General features: G+C 38.3%; 1 protein-coding gene across 2 annotated transcripts in view; it reads right to left on the reverse strand.

The window, feature by feature from the left end:
- The window catches only part of PRKN (parkin RBR E3 ubiquitin protein ligase), a 710,558-nt gene that overhangs the window by 569,486 nt on the left and 118,897 nt on the right, over window positions 1-22,175 (reverse strand). For both annotated transcript variants that reach the window (XM_030448441.1, XM_030448442.1), the window contains exon 2: window positions 8,758-8,921. In XM_030448441.1, the coding sequence (XP_030304301.1) occupies window positions 8,758-8,921 (164 nt within the window). The remainder of the gene's footprint in view (window positions 1-8,757; window positions 8,922-22,175) is intronic.

The following is a 22,175-nucleotide window of genomic DNA, read 5'->3' on the forward strand; positions in this document are numbered from 1 at the left end:
CACAGCATCCAAAGAGAGACAGATACCAGAGTAAATGTTAGCTCATTGGCAAGAAGAACAGATCTGCAAGGCAGATCTGCAAGTTTTGTCATTCTCTCCCCCTGTTCACAGGCTGGGAAAGAAAAAGATTAGACAGAACAATTGGTTTCCCAAGCTACTTTAAAACCACAATGGGTAACAGATGCAAGATGGAAGTAGGATTTCAAAGAACTAGAATCGATTAAGAGAGGCAGAAATGGATGCAGGAAAAGTGACTTGAACTGTGTAAACTAGTAATAAGAAAGGCAGTACAAGTGAGGAAAACACTGCTGATTAGTTAATTCAGGAACCCCATCAGAAACCAGACTCAGCAGGAATGGGAGTTACATCCCTACTTCTATGTATGGAAGCTACAGCACGTGGCACTAGCTGAGAAGCATCTCCAGGAGGGTAGCTGGCCCATGGAAATTCAATAGCATTACTTTCAGTAAATCAATTCAACTTATGTTTAACCTGAAAAAATGAAATAACATGTTCTGAATATGAAGAAAGTGAAAATTATTTCATTTGTGGGAGATGTACTTTTGCTCTTTTAGTCTACACAAGGAGAGAAAATGGTATTGCTCTGTTGCTCTGCTTATTACTGTTTTGTTTTAACCACTTCACATTCATTTCTTTTGGAGTGATTTTAAAGTTCATAAAAAAGCTTCTAGGAATCGTAATTTTACCAATGGTTGCCCCAACGAAATTATATATAAGGGATTACACACCTACTTTTGCTTCAGTAACTCTTAAAATAGATGCCTTCTTTCTCTTTAAGCCTGAGCTGTTATTTTTCAGGATGACCACAGTTATTTCCTTTCACTGGGGCCTTTGTCATCGTAACACAACAACTGCTCTTTTGATTTCTTCTTTCCCTGCACCAAAGCCACTCCTATCAGGACTAATTCTTCACCATGGGAGTGGTGAGACACCGGAACAGGTTGCCCAAGGAGGTGGTCAAAGCCCCATTAATGGAAGTGTTCAAGGTCAGTCTGGATGAGTCTCTGAGCAACCTGATCTAGTGGGAGGTGTCTCTACCCATAGCAGTGGGGTTGGACCTAGGTGATCTTTAAGGTCCCTTCCAGCCCTGATAGTTCTATAATTCTATATAATTCTGTAATTCTACATCTCCTAGAATATGGAGGTTCATTTGTGATGAAAACTCTCTAACCTCATATGAAGCATTTCAGTTTACCTCCCTCATTTTCAATTAAAATGAGCTATAAGACTTGAAAAACAAAAGGAAGTTCAGAATGGTTTACTAAAAAGCTGTTCGACCCTGATAATTACAGATATTAATGCATTACAGGTGACATTTGAGATGCTCAGAACTGTAAAAAGTTAAAGATTAAGACTCAAGCAAAGAAACTACAATGACAAGGGACTATATCCCACCTTTCTGTTAAGGACGCATATTTAGTACACGGCCTATTTAAAATCCATGATATATCATATAAATAATATATTTATTATATAAACAGTAACTTCATATATTGTCGTTTTATTATATACCAATATTTTATGTTTTATTATCCAATGTATTATTTGTAACTTAATGTACATTTAAAATATATAAAAAAATATATTTCCAACACTGAATTTTCCATCTCTTCCTTTATGGTTTTATTTTCCACATCCAAAATTCTCAAAGTTAATAATAATCCACAAATACTCAGTTTCCCAATTCTTAATCCAGAAAGATTGAGAAATCATACTCATGATGGAGCAAGATTCAGCAACTGCCTGTCCAACGCAAGTATTCACATAGGGGGGGAAAAAAAAGAAACAACCCACATCTAATGTTAGATGTTTTCAAGATGATTCATTCTGAAATATTACTTATGCCTTGAAAAGAACTATAGTGATTAGCTAGAGGAGATTCTTATTTACACAGAAAAAATCATCTGTCCGAATATGTTCTCACATGTAGACAGTATGGAAATTAATTCAATAGTCTCCCAACTTACTGAAACTGTCAGCAAAGTAAAGAACAAAAGAAACACGTTTAGAAATTTGGAATATATTCTAAACAGGCAACACAGGTCATTCAAGAATACTAATGTTAGTAAGACATAGCAAGATATACAAGAATACCAACACCAACAACCCTATTTCAAGGAACCATGAACCAGATTTAGCAGATGACAGAATTTACCTAGGTAAAAAACTCCAAATACTTCTAGAAATCAAATAAAAATTTGTAGAGTGCACACTGAAGGAATTCTGCAAAGAAAACCTTATAACACTTCCTCCTCAATCATCAGCAGACCAACTATGGCACAGAAGAAATATCAGAATAATCCAGAAGGTATCAGCAAAGTTTAAGGCCATCCTAGATGTGGCAGCCCCAGTTATGGAGTTACCAAACTACCTGAGGATAATTTCTTCTTATTTAGCTACAGTTTAAAAAAAAATTATATTCTTCTACATCCAGGAAAAACTTAGCATAAAAACAATAGAACAGGAATGTATTTAAAAGCAGAAAGGAAATGTGTTATTAGGCTTGAAGGCCTGATTTCTTAATGCACTTAGATCTTGATCTGCCTGAATAATAAACAAGTAATGTATCCTCTTTAAAACATACAGAAAATCTGTAGACCCGAGCTGGCTCTGACTTAATTTCATATTAAACACGGCTATATTGTACTTTCCACAATCACAATGGGCATATGATACTATGAGCCCCATCACAAACCTTGGAAAAATCTTATTCAACCCACAGAGTCTCTGTTGTCTCATACAGTGACTCTATGTCAAAAGAAGAGTCAGAAGTACTGTTATCCCCACATTTAGCCAAGTCCGTATGACCCAGCAACACAGATGGCATCTCTAGATTTCCTTTATTACTATAATATGTCCAAGTATGCTTCAGCTAGCTTTTTCAGGTTTGAAGAAATACAATACACATCTCTTCCACCTTTAGAAACAAGAAAAGCTCCAAAGGTCAAGCAAACATTGACCCAAAATACCAATTCAAACACACACATATAAAATAATTTTCTCCCTTTGAGTTTCACGTAAGATGATTGATTCAGGCAGGATGTCTGCAAGCAATCTCTCCCAACAGTGCTTACATATGCAAATATTGGTTCTACTGTATTCTGTAACCCACAAAACTGCTGAATAGCAAAGATGTTCCAGTGAGTGATTTAGTATCCTATATACAAAACAGTAGGATGTAATAAAAGGCAGTACATGATGTTTATGTCAAAAAAAGACATTCAATCTTAGTGTTCATGGTTTTATAACTAAAGGTGAGCACATGGGTTGTTTTTGGTTTTTTTTCAGGGTTTCTTTGGTTGGTTTTTTTGCACTATATCACGTTTTCCTTTGTACATTCAGTAAACTGAAACAACGTGGTGGGTTGACCCTGGCTGGATACCAGGTATCCGCCAAAGCTGCTCTATCACTCCTCTTCCTCAAGCACACAGGGGAGAGAAAATACAATGAAAGGTTTGTGATCAGGACTGGGAGATGACTCACCAGTTACTGTCACAGGCAAAACAGAACTCAACTTGGGGAAAAATAATTGAACGTATTAGTAATCATTTCAGAGTAGGATAATACATAAACCATCTTCCTTCACCCACCTCTTCTTCCAGGGCTTGGCTTTCCTCCCAAATTCTACACCTCCTCCCCCACAGCAATGCAGGGGGACAGAGAATGAGGGTTGCAGTCAGTTGTCCCCAGGCTGTCTCTGATGCACCTTCCTCCTGAAGGGGAGGACTCTTAACACTCTTACCCTACTCCAGCACAGGGTCCCTCCCACAGGAGACACTCCTCCATGAACTTCTCCAATGTCAGTCTTTCCTATAGGCTACAGTTCTTCATAAACCACTCCATTCTTCAAGGGAGTAGAATCTTTCAGGAACAGACTGCTCCAGTGTGCACCCTCCACAGGGTCACAAGTCCTACCAGAAAACCCACTTCAGCATGGGCTCCTCTCTTCACAGGGCCACAGGTCCTGCTAGAAGTCTGCTCCAGGGAAGGCCTCCCATGGGGTCACAGCATCCTTCAGGCATCTACCTGCTCCAGCATGGGGTCTTCCATGAGCTGCAGATGAACATCTGCTCCACTGTTAACCTTTGTGGTCTGCAGGGGGACAACCTGCCTCACCATGGTCTTTCACCACAGGCTGCAGGGGAACCTCTGCTCCAGAGCACCTCTTTCCCCTCCTTCAATGACCCTGATATCTGCAGAGCTGCTTCTCTCACATATTCTCACTCCCGCTAAAACTGATGTTGCATAGGTTTTTTTCCGCCTTCTTAAGTATTTTACCCCAGAGGTGCTTCTACCACAGCCTTGGACAGTGGTGGGCCTTGGCTCTGCCAGCCCTGGGGGGAAGCTTCTAGCAGCTTCTCACAAAAGCTACCTCTGTAGTCTCTCTGCTTAGCATAACCTTGCCACATACACATCACACAAGCAGGCAAATACAAGAACTGCTGGAAGCTCTGTTGTACTGAGCTGTGATTAAAGAATAAGAAAGTTGTCACATGTTTAGGTAAATCCCTCTTCAATAAAATGCAATGTTACATTGGTCAAATACCTGCTTTTTCTTTAAAAAGCTGTACACTGAGCACAGTGGTATTAACATTCTCGTATTTTCATATCAACTTAAAATGTGAGACATATAAACCAGGACCCGTTGTTAGAGGACTCACTTTCTGTCCTTGATATTTTCACACAACTGCACTGAGAAGTGCTTTTGGTACACCCAGGTGCCCTCTGGATTGTCCTGTAGTGTTTACTATTCAGAAACATTTCCACAATGGAACACACTTTCCAACACACAGCCAAACTGCAGCACACTAACATTACTTATAGTATCATTTCCCCCCTACCACTTTTCCCTCTTCTGTAGAGAAGATAATCTACATCTCTGCCTCAGCAATGCCATTTCTTTTCAGTCATGTTCAGTTATGTTCCTAAGCTCACACACCAGTGTTTTACAACACTTCTAGTCATGTTTGCTCAGTTCTTAAATGTATGTATAAATAATTTCAGGAAAGCACCTGTGTGGGCAGATGCAGTCCAAGCCAAATTCATGTGAAGCCAATGCTCCCATCCTTGAGCCTATGCTCCAGTCAAATGCAAGCTAAGTCTGACTGCAAAGCTGTCAGCAATGCATTAAAGGTAGCAAGTGCTGCTACTTATCACATTCTTAGTCATTTTATGTTTCAAAGAATTGTATTTTATACATTTACCTCATAGAAAAAGCATTGTCAAAAAGAAATGGTATTGGATTTGGAAACAGAAGACTTAATTCTATCCCCATTTTGCTACTGACAGTCAAAAGCCAGGCTACTGATTCCCATCTCATCATTTGTTGGCCTTATTCATTTCCCCTGTAAGCTCTGCAAGGGAGGGAATATCTCTTTTAAAATTCTGCAAAGACCTTCATCACACAAGGGGACTCTGAATGCTCCAGAAAAGGGCAAGCCTATACTAATGTTCTACTGCCTCTATTACCGGTAGCAAATTTCAAATTATTTGCATTAAGTGAAATTGTAGCTAAATAAACATTACTTATTTTGCTCCTACAAAGCTTATAACTAATTTTGCTATTCTTGGAAGGAACGACTATATTGTTGGAAGTGGTCATCTCTCTTTGTAGCACTTCAGTGTTCCTGATATGCATGTACCTCTTTTTTTTTTTTTTTTTTTTTTTTTTTTTTTTTTTTTTTTTTTTTGTGATTGCCACAAGAACATCTTACCACTATTTTCATATACTCATGGCAGTCATCTGAAAGAATTGCTATTTTGAGTACATATTAATTAATTATTTCCATTAATTCCAAAGTTAATTGTAATCAGCGGAGAGCTCTTCATCATTCTTCAGAATATTTAGCACCCCTTAAGTGACACCATTTGCTGTGCTTTTAGGAAGCAGCTCATTGCTCTAATTCCTTCTTATGAGATCCAAATTGGCAGGTCTCATTCTTCACCCAGTCATTACCAATCTTTCATTACCAGAGCTCTAATTTCACTACTTGCTCCTTAGTCACTAGTTAAGATACTGATACTGCGTACGCACAGTTGAATCAGTGTCTAATCTTCCTCTCTTTTTTTCAAGGACAAAACATTTATCTGAGCAACAAAATTAAATGTCTCCACACATATTTCACTTACATCCTCCCTACAAATTTTAACTACTGTGTTGATATCAAATCAGTTATTTAAGACCTCAAGTTGGCACTTTCTTTCTTACAGTAATTTCTCTTTAATGCTTGTCCCTTCCAGCTTCATTTCTTTTTTTACAAGGTTCAGCTACCATGAAAGATTTTTCCTTCTCTGCAAACAGGAAAACAAATGCAGCCTTCATATTCTCAGTTATGTTTTATATCAACTGCTTGAGATCCTAAAGTAGCTGTCAAGCCAAATCTAGTTGTTCTATGAGCTGTGAAACCAATGAAGTTTGCTATCCTGGAATATTTCCTATTTCCATGGCCCAGCTTTTTCCATGTCCTCATTATCTGTAATACTATCAGTTACCCTTCCTGATCTGTAGATTCTCCTCTAGTATCTCTGGTAAACAAGTTCTATAGTAATTTATGAAAAATGGAAGGACAAAATGGTCTTACTAGAAATTCTGTATTAACATAAAATGAAGTATCTTTAAAACATCATCTGAGTACAAATCGCTGTTGTATTTTTATTATTCTGCATGCAAATATGTAAGTCTAAAAAACCAGAGCTAGTTAATTTGCTTGTGTGTCTTGTGCTTGTATGTGAAGTTCTCTGAAATTACAGGGCCAACAAAAGCCAGCAGTTAGTATTTTCACTAGCACTCAAGTTTTACCAGAATTCAGCTTCTTACACAACAAGCCTACCATCTGAATTTGGACATCTCAGGCCCTCAACTGTTCTTCTTGTACTGACAAAATTCCACAATATATCAGTACACATACACAAATATACCAAAAAAAACCCCAAAACCAAAAAAACCCACACACCTCCAAACACAGAAGCAGAAAAAAATATACTTCATTACATATAAAGAATAAAAATGAAGTTGATACACAGTTAATATTAATCACACCAATATTTAAGGCATTTAAATACAGAAGTATAGACCACTAGCACCTGAAAGAGCTTTGGCCTTCCTATCTGCTTTGGAAACTGAGAGTCAAGGCAATGAGTCTAGGTCCAGTCTACCAAATACTAAAAAGTTTTGACTACACATGATAATGCTGACATTCCAATGAAATTAATTAGCAGACCTGTGTATTTGGGAAGCAATTTTTAATTTACCCTGGCTACAGACTGTATGTTGCAGCTGACAACAAATTCGGTTGCAAGTGTAAAACTGAGCTCAAAATTGGCATTTCATGCTGATATGAAATGGCAGTAACACCAACACCTACAGGTTCCCAGGAAATACCGAGCAGATCAAAAGCCCACCCCGAACAATACAGGCATCCAAATCTAGAAACTAAAAATATCTACAATTCAGAATTATTTTTTATCTTTAAATTTTCATATATTTTTTTCACATGTAAGCAAGTGAAGCACATGTCCATTTTTGCCATGAATACATGCATCAACACTACCCACAGGTCACACATCAGAGACTGAAAACGATCCGCGCTTCTACACCTTCCTTTGTGCACTAAAAATGCCTAAAACTCTTTGCAAAGCAATAAATATCATATCCAAAGCTAATGTCATCAATACAGAAGTGACTTTCTGTACCCAGGCCTAACACCCATTCTAAGTACAGAATTATGCCTGAAATAGGAGTGCCAGTTAATCTGCAACAGTTCTGCCTGTGAGGGATCTTTTATGAAATCACCCGTCCTACTGCTGGTTGCATCTGCAGTTCTTTAATACTACAGCAGAAGGATATCAATTTCATTTCATCAATATTTGCACTCTGTCAAAAGGCCAGTAGATTTCCCCTAGTTCTCCAGATGTCCTCAATGTGTAATCTTCTGACAAAACCACACATAGGATAAGCAAAAATATTTCTAAAGCAACTGAAGCAGCATTTTTAATGGTAGCAAAGATAACAAGGAAAAGAAAGTTGAACCTATCCCATGCAACTCCCAAGCAACATCCATTAACACGCCTCTGCATTTAAGAGAACAGCTAGCTAACCTTTCAGGTGCTGAAATTCAGATACCTGATTACAGCCCCTCTTCCATGCTACCTGCTCCACTCTTTGCCTCACATGTTTATGGGTTCAGTGGCTCCAAGTACAATTCTGTGGGCTTTCTGAACTGGAACCATCCCTCCAGCAACACATGCACCTGCATGCACACACAGCAGCACATGGAGTAACAGCAGCCCTGCACCCATCCTCCAGAGGTCACAATTGGGTTACAAATTCTATAAAATGTGATGACTGTGCAACCTCATTTAAAGCAATTTATTCACATCCTTCTTCATTAAGATTCAAATGGAATAAGTAAGATAGAAATTGAACAGATACAGAAATTGTGCGTAGCTTGCTTCTGTAGTCAGTAAACATTTATTCACTAGGCACAGCTCTCTCTTGTGCTCTCTCTCTCTCTTGTATTCTCTCTCTTCCCCTACCCTCCTGCTTGCTGTTTTAATGCATAATTAAGAAGGTCAGAATTAATGAAGCAGTGTGGAGTAAAGTTCAAGGAATCCCCAGGCACTATTTATTCTATTAGATCTCAGGCATGAATGTCAGATTGGCAGCATTAGAGGCAGAGGCAGTTTAGCTGGCAGCAGGCCAGAAGCAAAGCTGCCAGGGAGGGACGGGAGCCTTACCTGCAGTGTCAGGTCATTGCTGAGCTCCCTCCCTGCGAAGATCACCCGCAGCTGGTCAGCTGGAACTCCCTGTCGCTGGGCAACCACCTCCTTCAGCTGGAGGATGCTGGCTTCAGACCCAACCTCCACGGGGAAGCCGTGGCTGGAGTTGAACCTGACAAACACTGAACAAGAGAAAAACACCTTTTAAAGTGAGCACCTCTGATGATGTGTTAGTACTAGAGTGACTGTGAGAGGCTTACCCTTCAACCTGGGGGAAGCACTGCTTTCCAATAAAAGCTATTTATTCTGCAGTGTACCAATTTGAAACCCATCAGAGGATAGTTAAGCGACCAACAAACGAAACCCATGACTTCTCCTTTGGCAGTGTGAGAAATTACAGAGAACAGTCAGAATCAAGAGACCCAGCTTGGCAGCTATGTAGTCATTAAGTGGCACAACACATTATCAGTTCAGTCCCAACCCTAAGCAGGCAAGGGAACCACACTCCTGTGGCCCTCACGTTCTTCCCCAATGGACACAGCAAATAAATGCAGGAAACTGAGGTACGCTTTTGAGCCAAAATGCATTAAATAACAAGGGGGGAAAAAATTCCTTGTTTCACAGTAAAGCACAGTCATATAAACTGGCTTCCCACAGATATAATTCTACAGAAAATAATAATAGAGAGGAAATAACAGGCTACCAGAAATGTTTGGCAGTGTTGCATTAGAGTGTAGTCCTTTCAGAGTTCACTAAAATATCCGCAGTACATAACTCCTGCCGGCATCCACCTTCAGTGCAGAAAATCACTACCACACCAGTCATATAATTTTTAGAGCTGCAGCAACTGGTTATACATTCAGAGAAGTCTAGTAAATAAACTCATAAGCTTCCTGCCATTCAGTAGGCAGAGCTATTTTTTGTAAGGAATCTGAATGTGCTCATTGAGCCCACTGTCAGGGAAATTACTACAAGAACCATAAAATGGGAAAAAAACTCATTAGATCCATATCAGTCATGGAGATTATCCAAATGGTAGATAAGTCCCCAGTGGACTGCTTCAACCAATAGCTACACAGGCAGGAAGCACAGGAATTAGCAAAACTGAATATAAAATAACAACAACAACAAAATAATTTATTTCAATTAGATAGCAAGTACCTGCCACCTAAACAGCTTGGGTATTGATTGTAACAACCAGTCTTCTTAAGGATTTATTTCCCATACCCACTGCAATATTTTAGCAGATGTTATCCCCTTATAGTTTTGATAACTGACAGGAACATAAGCTCAAAAATAGTTTTCTTTAAACTATATAAATATTTTTTAAACTGAAAGTTGGATTTTTATGATATTTCAAAAGCACTGCCTACATGACCACTCCCAAATTGTCAGACCACACGAAAACATTTGAATAAGGCTGAGAACACTGCCATTGTTTTGCTAAGCTCTGAACGTTGTAAGAATCTGCAATTTCACATCATCAATTCACATATGGCTATTGGGCCACACACAAATAAAATCTTACACAACATTTTAAGTCTTGCACTTGAAAATACCCCCTTAGCATACCAAAATGCAAGGTAAGATTGCATAACGCTGTGTCAGGCAGAGCGCAGTCCGTACGCCCTGCGGCGCGTTACACAGTCCCCTGTAGTACATCTTGTTACAGGTTTTGATTTCTATTTAAAGATGTTCTGGAAATAACTAAACTGTGCAAGCTGTAAATTCAAGACTGTTCAAAAAAATCAGCATAACTTGAATTTTATTTTGAGTGTGATTTGGAGAGCAAGAGTAAAAGATTATTTATATGGCAAAAAGCAGTTGCAGCTAATGGGAACATTTCCTGTCTTTCAAGGAACACTACTAATGTTTTACTGGAAATAATCTTATCTGGGCCAGTAGCTAAATATATAGTTAAATCAATAAGTAATATACTTTTTAATATGCTAGGCTCTGACTATATGTACTTTTTAAAAATAGATTTATATAGATATGCTCACATACTTATACAAAATGCATACATGTGCATCTCCAAAGACTCCTTCCTAACTAATAAATAAGCCCCTTTATCTTTAGTCTTACAAAAGCCTGTGCTATTGGTTTTGGAAATGAAGAAGAGTTAAGAAGTGCACTGACTCTGAAAATTAAATTTGCTGGTAAGAGGAAAGTGCTTGATGAAAGCAGCATAAACAAGTGTCATTTAAATTAATTATAAAGCAGTACTCATTTTTAAAGACAGTATAAATCCAACACACTTACTGCAAGCATAATTCATGTTCACCATCAACATTTCTCACCCCTTTCCTCAAATGATTGTATTTTTATTCACTTCCAACTTTGCACTCCACAAAGATTACAATTGCTCTCTTACGAGACTGAAGAGCTAACTCAGAAAAATGCTAGAATGCCAGAATTTGCCTACTTGGAAAGCCCTCATCCACAAATATTTTTTCCTTGAACACACGCTATCATCAAGTCTAATATTCATCAACTATTTTTAATGTAAAAGAACACAAGAGACCCTTCTTTATGCTCAGCAGAGTATAAAGAGATTAAATACAAAACTGCAGTCTGTGGGGAAAAAACCAATTTCACCAATATATTTTAATCTGTGCTTTTAGGAAAAAGTAACTTACTTTCTTTTCAACATCTCAATAATTAAATAATCACTTAGTTGATACTCTTAACAGCACGTTACTCAAAAGATCACAGATGAAGCTACGCAGACATTAGAGAGCAATTCCAAAGGTTATAATCCTGCTTTGCTGCACACCAAAGAAAAGCTGTAGCCTACAAAATGTGATCTGTGGCAACAAAATGCACACATTTAAACTTTAAGGTCTTATTCCTGAGCAATGTAATATGTCCATTATAGTTTTAATACCTTTAAATAATCTGCTCTTCATTCTTCCCAGGGACAAAAAGAATATAGCCAAAGTTTAACCCAAGGGTAGTTTGAAATATAAGGAACATTTTTGACTTTTAAGAGAGCTTTCCCTATTGGGGTCTGATGATCAGACCTTTCCAATGCTTTTTTCCCAACACTAGGAAAATAAGCCCTGTGACAGCACCTGTCTGTGGTGATCAGTTCCTCTACAGATCAGCACATGACTTCAGAATAGAGTCCTTCTTAGCTCAAAAAACTACATTTAGGCTACTACACACTGCATATTATTACTATTTCCTCTTTAGTTTGATTTTTTTTTTTAATAAACTGAAACTAATTATTATTCTAGCACAACTAACCAGCTTAGTTCAGATTAGACCAGAGAAAGGTACAGAAAGGATAAATAAAGGAACAGAAGGTAGAAATTAAACATGTAAATTCCTCACCACCTGCTAGAGTACTGTGGAAACGTTCTGCAAGTCCCTCCATAAGGGATTCATCTCAAGGCATAGGGTACAGACAGCTCCTCTATCTTATTCCAATAAATAAATTAAAAAAATATTTTCAATAAATAAAATACTTATTTTTTTCAGAGGCTTGGGGCTCTTGCATCCTCAATCAATGCAGCTAGATACTGTTCTATTTTAATATTTATATTTAATGAACATAACATACATTTGTAGGGACTTGATAAACCCTGAATGAATACCAGTGAATTTCTGCAATCAAATTGTAGAAATTCAACTGTAGAATAGTTGTAGTGTGAGAAACTAGCAGCAGAACACCTTATAATGAGATGGCAGTAAATCTCATTCCACAACTTTTTATAATATTTCCTGGTTTTAAGTATGTCAAGGGAACTGTAGTAAACCAAAAGCTTAAAGAGGAAAAAAAAAATGGAAAAAGATGAGTTGGGGAGACTGTGCAAGCTGAGGTCAGGACTATAAATTATTAGCTCCAAGCTGAGGCAGACTTTTATTGAATGTCCAGTAGCACATTACTGAAAGTCCAATTAAACAGCTAAACAGCTTTGTGCAAAGTGTCTTTCTGCAGCAAATCCACAGCCTGGAACTGGTTGCAGTCTTTTTCTTCACAGATTGGTGTATCTAGGTTCTGCACTAGAATAGGAGACCTTCCAAATACTTTTTGCTCCCAGGAGCACTAGACAGCAAGATGGTTAAGTCAGCTCAATTTTAATTTCTATCATACTTCCACTACACAAGTTCCCACTTTGGAGGCTGCTGTCATGCACAAAGCTCTGGCCAACTGCCTGCCTGATTTTTTTCTTGACATATGTGACAAAATACAATCTTACTATCATTAGAATAACCAGTCCCATAGGGATTCATGTACTGCTTTCATCAGCTCACAAAAATATCCCCAGCTCTCTCCAAGAAAACTCTCAAACAGATGTCTTTTCATCAAAAAGTTGCCAAATTCTGACAAGCTGAAGCCAAGTTGAGATAGCAGGATCCCAATTCTTGATGCCCTTGCACAGAACATCCTGCCAACAATTCCCTTCTTCCATAAAGAGGGAAATCCAATGACTGAACCTCTGCTGTCTACACAAGGAATGAGACACTATCTCAGAGTTAACAAATTCACACATTTAAGTCTGTATGGCTGAAAATCAACACCTTAATCACCACCATTAGAAGAGTGGTTTGCCACTGGAGATATCAATGCACTGCTGTGATGTTTCCCTGGCAAAATGCCCTGCTGTGTATTTTGCACCAGCTCCAACAAAGTTAACCATAACTGAATTAGTTACCACTCGCTGCTGAGCCATGAAAACTGCCAGCATTAGGCCTCCTTGACCATTACATTAATTTAAAAAAAAAAAAAAAAAGTACATTAGTGTAAGCCAACGTCACAGCCACAGCAGAAAAAGAGCCTACACAGGCAATAAGTGGCAGCTCATTAAGCTAGAGTAATTTGGTTGCTTCTGATCATTTGTAAATTACTTTCACCTAGGAACGATTTTATGATGTAGTCACACAGAGAGCAATGTAGTAATCTAATATAAACAACCTCTGTAATACCCATCCTTCGTGAGGCTATTTCTCTTCTTAGCAAGGAATAAACTCTCTCACAGAAACATCTTTACTTCTAGATAATATTAAATTAATATAATTTTAAAAATGTTTCTTGATTAACTCAAATTCAGATTTCTTATTATTTTCTTTTTAAAATATTATCTAATTTAATTCATGGACAGAAATTCAGTAATATTCATAAATGCCACATTTGAACGTGATGGCAGTTTTCCTCTAAGTCATGAGTACCATGGAAAAGGTGATTAGGGACTAAGCACTCATTTCCCCTTCAAGTTTTAGGAGACATCATATCAGGCTTGCAGGAGCTAGGTTTAAACACAAATCAGGTGTTTGCTTACACTACTTGAAACAGGCCTTTTGGACAACTGCAAGAGATGTGGTAGATCCAGAATGTGTAACTTCAGCTCACAGGGAGAAAAGAAACCAGCAGTTCCTGCATAGGCAGCTCAATAATCTCTTTAGTAAAAAGGAAGGAGATCATAATATATAATATTTTAAAAAGTAAAAAAAAAAATTAAAAAAAATAATCAACTTTATACTCTAGGTATTAATTGAAGAAGGGCTATGTCTTCCAGTCATGTGCAGAGTAAATGAGGAACTTATCACAGCAAGGACTGTAAAAAGTAACAGATGATAGAATCATAGAATGGTCAGGGTTGGAAGGGACCTTGAAGATCATCAAGATCAAATTCCTCTGTATGGGCAATGTCATAATGGGTTTTTTTCCCCACTCTAAGGAAAATATATTTTAAAGCCCTTGTCATTTGAGTTAGGAATAGCTGTGGGACTGTTGAGAAGAAATATCATCCATGCTTGCCCTACTGCCTTTCATCAGAAGGGTCTCTCTGCTTACAGTCACTGTTGAAAACAATAATACATAGGGCTAAACAGACTCCAGATGTCCTGGGTTTGTATTTCCATACACATACACCAGAGAGTGTAACACCAAAATCAAGAAAGCTGGCAGGTTAACAGATTCATCCTGACTCTTCCTCACTATCAAGTAATTCAAACCAAGAATAGAGGCAAACAAAAATGATAAGCACTCAGCACTACCCTTTTCCTCCAGAAATATGCATGCAGTTAATTTCTTGTGCTGTCGAGAAGCAAATTTTAAACTCAGCAATTCTCACAGTAACCTAATTTTGTTCTATGAATTATAAGATATATATATATATACACCTCTTAAAAGAGACTAGCTGAATTTGTCTAGTGAATTATTTCCTGTGAATAATTCACTGAGTATTACTACACCTAAATTCTCTTTAAAGTTGGAAGAGTGCACAGCTAGCTAACCCAACAGTACAATTATGTTGGAATTTCCTTAAGTCTCTTAATGTTATTATCATAGCTATTTTTGTCCTGATTTACTGCATGTGTACACCGGCATAAAGTTGCCATGAACTTTCTTGATATTGAATAAAGCTAAATTCATGTTTTATTTTAAACAGACACACACTGTTCTTTAATGTGCTTGGATATGGGCAAGAGTCTTTCAACTCTACATATTTCCAGCTATATGCTAGTTTTCCATAATAATGAGTAGTATTAAATTTAAAAATAAAATGTGTACTCTGCTCTTGCAGCTTTTTTCCAGCCCTGCCCTGTGGATGAACCAGCCATCATTTCTGCAGCAAATGCAGGAGTTCAATTAAATTCAGAAGAGGGGCAGAAAATACCAAGAAGGACTAATGCTTTAGCTTGAAGGTTGTAAGGAGGACAGTGAGGTGAGGACTGAAATAGTGAGAGTCCACTATTTTAACAGTTATGCTCATTTGCAATTCCCCAGGAAATTTAACTCATTTTTCTTAATGTGTCTACATACTGGAATTATTGGTGGACAGCTGAAGATCCACTCAAACAAGTGCACAATAAATATGGCATCTGTCACATTTTACTGAAGAAAGCATTTCCTAGGCTTCTGAAGTTTCTTAGTTCCTCAGTAGAGGACAAATTAGTATAAAACACCATACAATCCATGTTCTATTATGGATAAAAATTATAAATACAGTTGGAGAGACTACGTAGAAACCGGTTAGTTCCACATATCAAAAACTCAGAAATGCCAGAGAAAACACATCTACCTACTCATTTCTCACCTGTAATCTCTTTTTCCTATTTGGTTAACTGAGCTAGTACAAATAAAAACTAACTAAAACCTCAAAAAAACATTGCTATAGCCCAGGACAGAGTTAGCCCAGTACATGGCTGTCAGAGTGGGTCCAAAGAATGTTTATCAATATGATGATAAGCGCTTTATATACATGAGCATATATATATAAATGCAGCACATCCATTACTTAAAGGGAAGATACATAGCCAGAGCTCCGGAGAACAGAAACCTAACAGAGCTTATTTCTTTGGTGTTTACAGGCCTAATTTTAATTTTCTATGCTTCTTTGCTTTTACACAGTCCATTTGTGGGGATTGCAGCAGCATTACAGTATCTTTCCAGTTTGCTTTAAAACACATGAAGCACTAATGGTATGTCATAACTGAGCACTCCATCTCAAGGCTACATGCTTCAGCCTCTTCTCCTTGTCTTTCCAGGTTACCAGCTTGACTGATAGTCCTGTACTAGCAGAAAAATAAGTTTTGATGTAGTGGGACAGTCATAGCCCTGCCCTTCACCTTTACACACTAACCTCACCCTGCCTCCTCATGCTTTTCTTTCAAACTAGGAGCACCGTCTCTCCTTCCCAAGACATCTTCGTAATGGTAAAACTATTACAATGGCAGAGCAGACTTTTTACTCTGCACAAGAGCCTGAAGAGGCACTTTCAGGGAGAACCAGCAGCCCATACTGTGTCTGCCCCACGAGTCTCCACTCTGCCCAGGGCACCGAATCAGACCCCAGGTCCCTCAGCCGCTTCCTCAGTGTCACCCCAGCAGGACCCAGGCCAGCCCGCTGCTAGGGAGTCTTGCATGGATGTGACCTGAGCTGCCACCTCGCACTGACCTGCTGCTGCCTCCCAGCTCCATCCCTCACCGCAAGCCCAACCTCGCCCGCGCCGCAGCGGGACTGAGCTCCGTGACCCCGGGGCAGCATCCGGCTGTGGCTGCCCTTGGGAAGGGCGGAACGGCAGCATGAGGAAACGTGACAAACATCTCATCATCCACCACAAATCTGAGTCACGAAAGACGCTCTAAAATTGCACACCTGTGCTTAAGGCAGAGCTGCTCATGGGAGCTCTTCAATCAAGACCCAATTTGTTTCAGGTGGCTGTGAGGAGGCAGCGCTGCGTGAGGGGCACTCCCAGCGCCACCACGGCGCCTTCTCCTCCTGGCCCCTCACGAGCAGAAATCCGGCTAAATCCAGAAATCCGGCTAAAGCCAGACCCTCAGGCCCTGCTGGGCTCTCCACCTCTGTGTGGGGCCCCACAGCCTGCGGCGTTCCACCCGTGGAGGGCTGGCAGGGCCACACTTGAAAGGGACCCTGAGCTAGAAAGGACGCAGAGCTGCCCAGGCTCCGCATCCCCGGCTCCCGGCAACCTGCTGCAGCTCCAAAGCTCTGGGAAGGGCGTCCAGTTAAAAGTTCTGAAGCAATTTTAATATGTCCCTGACTTTTAACATTCGAAAAACGCTTTTTTGTTACAAAACATACAGCGCTTCTGCAGAGTCGTGGAATTTACACTGCCAAGGTCCACATCACATTCTTTTGGTGAAACTGAATCTGGAAAAGGTATAATATAAAGATTGGCTGAAAATCCCAAGTAATTACACCAGGTGTAGTAAAACTACCTTAATTATTTGCAGTAATTTGTTACTGCTTGAATCGAGAGAACTCAAAAATAGTGGGTTGCCAAAGAAATTTCCCTTTGTACACCAGAAATGTGTACCCAGCTTCTCTTCTGAATTAGCTAAAAAAAGTTCCTGTAGCTAAGTGTAAAGATTTACCTTTTTTCAAAGATAATTTTCTCCCTTTTGCGTTTTCCAAAGCTCGCTCTATGTTGACTTTTTAACGCCTACTTTGCTATCTTGCACCCAAATGACAAACACTGCCACATTTAATACCTCTTAAGTCCCTGACACAAGAAAACACCCACCAGCCACTTTTGCCAGGCAAAACCATTTGATCCGAATTGTCTGCCAAAAACTGTCTATCATTCCTACTATAAAACTCCTAGTTAGCTGGAAAAAACAAACATAGCAAATATTCCAGTGTCACGTCAAAATGATGTGAATTGAGTACGCTCTCTGAACACACAGAAATAAATTTGACCTATTTAAAGTACACTCAATGCAATAATTTACAGTCACTCCTTAATTATATTAGATGTGGGCACATGCATCAATATATATATATTGATTATACAAATATACATGTATATATATATATAAAAAAAACCCAAATCAGAATGTTATTACTTCAGCAGTGAATTCCTTATTTACTGAGCAGATGTAGAAATGGACTTGCAGAGTACAAAGTTCATTAAAAAAATTCTTACTGGGCACATGACTCAACTGCTATTACAAATACAAAAAATAACTCTAAATCATTAAAAAATGCCAAATTACAATAAGAGGCTTCAGACTAATAAATGGTGATGTAATTAGTGTGTATATATATGCATGCAATGGTATAAAAATAGCAAAATATTTTAGATAATGAACAAGAAACTATTTCTTTTAAGTCAACACTAAGCAGAGCCAAAGCATGCATAATTATACCTATACACAGCAAAGAGTGAAGAACCATGTTGAGATGAGTTATGCCAAAAATGTACTGGTTTTCTTGCCACTTTACCAGTTCTCCTGACAATCTGGATTTACCTTTACCATCCCATACATCAGCAGCTTTGAATACGATGACACAATGACTTCTCTCTGTCAGATCTAGGTCAATAGCTGATAAGATGTAAGATTATTTCTAGGACTGCAGGCCCCTAATATCAAGGCAAGTTTCACTAAAAAGCTAAGATTTTGTTAGTAAAGACTACAAGAGCTATATGAAGTATTTTCACCAGTGACAAGAAAGGCCTCAATGTGAAGTTTAACTTATCACCATGATAGATCAAAATATCTCAGATGTCAGAATAAAATTGTTTATCTAGTTCAGGCTGTAAAGCCTGTGGAAGGGAACATTTCCACTGGGACATGAAATGTACTGAAGCCAAAAGTTTTTGGGGCATATATAATTTTTATAAATGTCAGATAAAGAAAATTATTTAAAATAATTTGCTTTGATGAAAGCAAGGTGCACATCAATTAAAATCTGAAATTAGAGCTGAATTAATGATGACAGCATGAAACAATTCCTTCTTGTTGTAGTAAAAGTTTATTTTAAATGGTTTTTAGTTAAAAATATCCATGTAATTTTTCTTAGATCAAAATTTAGACTTTTTCCAAAGGCTCAGAATTTTCACTCGAACAAGGCATGAATTTAGTAATTCTGAACAAGCAGAATAATGATGTTTGGTAAAGTGTAGTTCCCTCCACATCATTCTATTTTCTGCCTTACATTGGAAAAGCTGAAGCTTAGTGAGAGGCAGCAAGTAGAAGCAGCATTTAACCTTTGCGAATAGGTAACACTTTTACCTGTCTAGCACAGTTCCACTAATTCTCTTGCAAAAATCCAGTTTTGCACACCTCACATCCATGGGTGGAAGAAAGAAATGCACCACTTTTTCTGTGAGGCACATGAGGTGCAACACCTTAGAACAGCAGAATTTACCTTAGTGATGACCAAGTCATCTCTCTGAAGAAAATGCAGTCGACAAATATTATTATTTTGGCCATGTTTCATGTTTCCATTGCTCCTGTTGTCAGGAGGAAAGATGCTAAAGGAGCAATGTGGTCTTCTATGGGATTTATTAATTTTCAAATGCTATTTTGAGTCCTGAAGGAACAGATAGTCGGGTTTTTTGGTTTTGTTTTGTTTTGTTTTCTTGTTGTTGTTTTGTTGTTGTTGTTTGGGGTTTTTTGTGGAAAACCAAACCAAGGTCTTCATTCTAACTATGAATATTCCAGGTGAAGATCAACAACTCAATACTTCTCAAGATTTCCTTTTTTTCTGTCTTTCTGATACAACAGGCACAGAGCTGCAACCAATCACTCCCTCTGCCAGTGCATTTGTCAATTAGCTCAAAGCAAATCTCCAAGCACACAAGGCTGAGCTTATGATCAGACAGGAAATTATCATAGAATCATAGAATTGGCTGGGTTGGAAGGGACCTCAGAGATCATCAAGTCCAACCCTTGAACGGCTACCGCTGCAGTTACCAGACCATGGCACTGAGTGCCACATCCAGTCTCTTTTTAAATATCTCCAGGGATGGAGAATCCACTACTTCCCTGGGCAGCCCATTCCAATGTCTGATCACCCTTTCGGTAAAGAAATTCTTTCTAATATCCAACTTAAACTTCCCCTGGCACAACTTAAGACCGTGCCCTCTTGTCTTGCTGAGAGTTGCCTGTGAAAAGAGACCAACCCCCACCTGGCTACACCCTCCTTTCAGGGAGCTGTAGAGAGTGATGAGGTCTCCTCTGAGCCTCCTCTTCTCCAGGCTGAACAGCCCCAGCTCCCTCAGCCTCTCCTCATAGGATCTGTGCTCGAGTCCCTTCACCAGCCTAGTTGCCCTCCTTTGGACCCGCTCCAGGACTTCAATCTCCTTCCTAAACTGAGGGGCCCAGAACTGGACACAGTACTCGAGCTGTGGCCTCACCAGCACTGAGTATAGGGGCAGAATCACTTCCTTGGACCTGCTGGCCACGCTGTTCCTGATGCAGGCCAGGTCTATTATGGTCTAATAGACCATATTATTATGGTCTATTATGCAATTTTTTTCTGGTCTGTGATTGCACATGAAAGGGCCACTCAATGGCAGCCACTGATACTTGCTAAGGTAAAAATAGTTTTGTAAAAGCAGATGGTAGAAGCAGATCAGAAATACTGAGTCTGAGTGTAACTGACATTATATGAGGTTTTTGGAAATAAAACAGCAGGATTTTAATAGATAACATTCCTTTGCAGTGGATCAACATGACAAACTGTGTGGTGTTTTCAGATACAGTGGAAGTCTGCCAAGTTCTCCTGATTTAAATTTTCCTTCCCACACGACTTAGAGTGGCCTGGACATCAGCAGCTTTATACCTGTAAACAGGTAAATTTTTTTCATAGCATGTGCTCCATACATAGGCTCTATTTTGATATATGAAGTTGGAAATATGAGTAATTCTGTAAGCAAATAACTTAGTGAGCTCAATGAGGCTTTTTTACGTTTTGTAATGTTTAGGGATGAAGTGACTGTGACATACATAGTTAAGTGACATACGTAGGTAAGTGATAAATGTGAAACGGGAATAAAATCAGAAATAGGTAATTTGCTTAAATATTTAGAAATGCATTTAGAGGAACTTATCAGTAAAATTAAATTAGTCCAAGATGAATAAGAATTCTGAACAAAAACTTCTGTTTTAAACTGAGTGTGTCAAGCATTAGGTACAATATGCGATAATCACACACACAGAATCACAGAATGTTCTTGGAATCATCATTTTAGAAAAGAGAAGTAAAGCATGGCCATCTTTCTTCTTATAAAGGATTATGCTACACACACACACACAAAATTTCTTTCATTTCTCTTTTCTCCAAAGAATTAATTATAAATGCTAATGTGATCACAACTGAGTAGTTAGCATGCTTTTCTTATCTCCTTTAAACTGATCAATATATACATAAAGTCTGTCATAATCATAAATATTTACCTATTTAGTTTTTTATATTGGTAGTTGCTATTAATAAGATGTATTATAGATATCATATAGAACTATTGATATACATTATTGAAGAGAGATTGGTGATTACATAACCAGCTTTTAAGGAAGAAAAATCGAAGGGAGGGAAAGGCAGTGACAAATAAAGATAAATGTAAGTACTAAAAAAATCCCTCCAAAAGGAAATAATTAGTAGAATTTTGTCAGTAATTTTCAAGTAAAATGATAATTCTCATTATGGAGAAAGAAAGTTATATCAGTCACAAAAAATACATACAAAAGATTTTGAACCATTATTTTTATTTGGTACACCACACATGCTGGTAATTGCAAAACTGTAAATATTTATTACCAGATAGATTAAGTCCTTATTTTCCTTCTTGAAAATAAATCCAGAAGAACTAGTACATATCTCATGATTTCCAGTCAATGCACGTAGGTCACTTTAATAGTGTGGTGGTGTATTAAAATTTGCCAAAACACACCATTATTTAGTTTAATAAACCATCCTAAGCAAGATATTCTGCATGATTGATGTAATCGATACAGCAACAGCAATTAAATGGTTACACTATGTTAATGAAGCTGTTTCATTACCATGATAAACAACTTCTATAAGGATATTACTTACAGCAAACAGAGAAACCAAGAGGGGTATGAATTCAGATTAAACATTACCACCCCCAGAACTGAGTTTTGCTGGTGGCAATGCATTTTTATGCTTTTCACTCCTAAGCCTCCCTGGCCTAGTAAGAGGTAGGAAGAATTTCCAA

The sequence above is a fragment of the Calypte anna genome, chromosome 3 (genome assembly GCF_003957555.1).
Source record: "Calypte anna isolate BGI_N300 chromosome 3, bCalAnn1_v1.p, whole genome shotgun sequence".
In the NCBI taxonomy this organism is placed as follows: domain Eukaryota; kingdom Metazoa; phylum Chordata; class Aves; order Apodiformes; family Trochilidae; genus Calypte; species Calypte anna.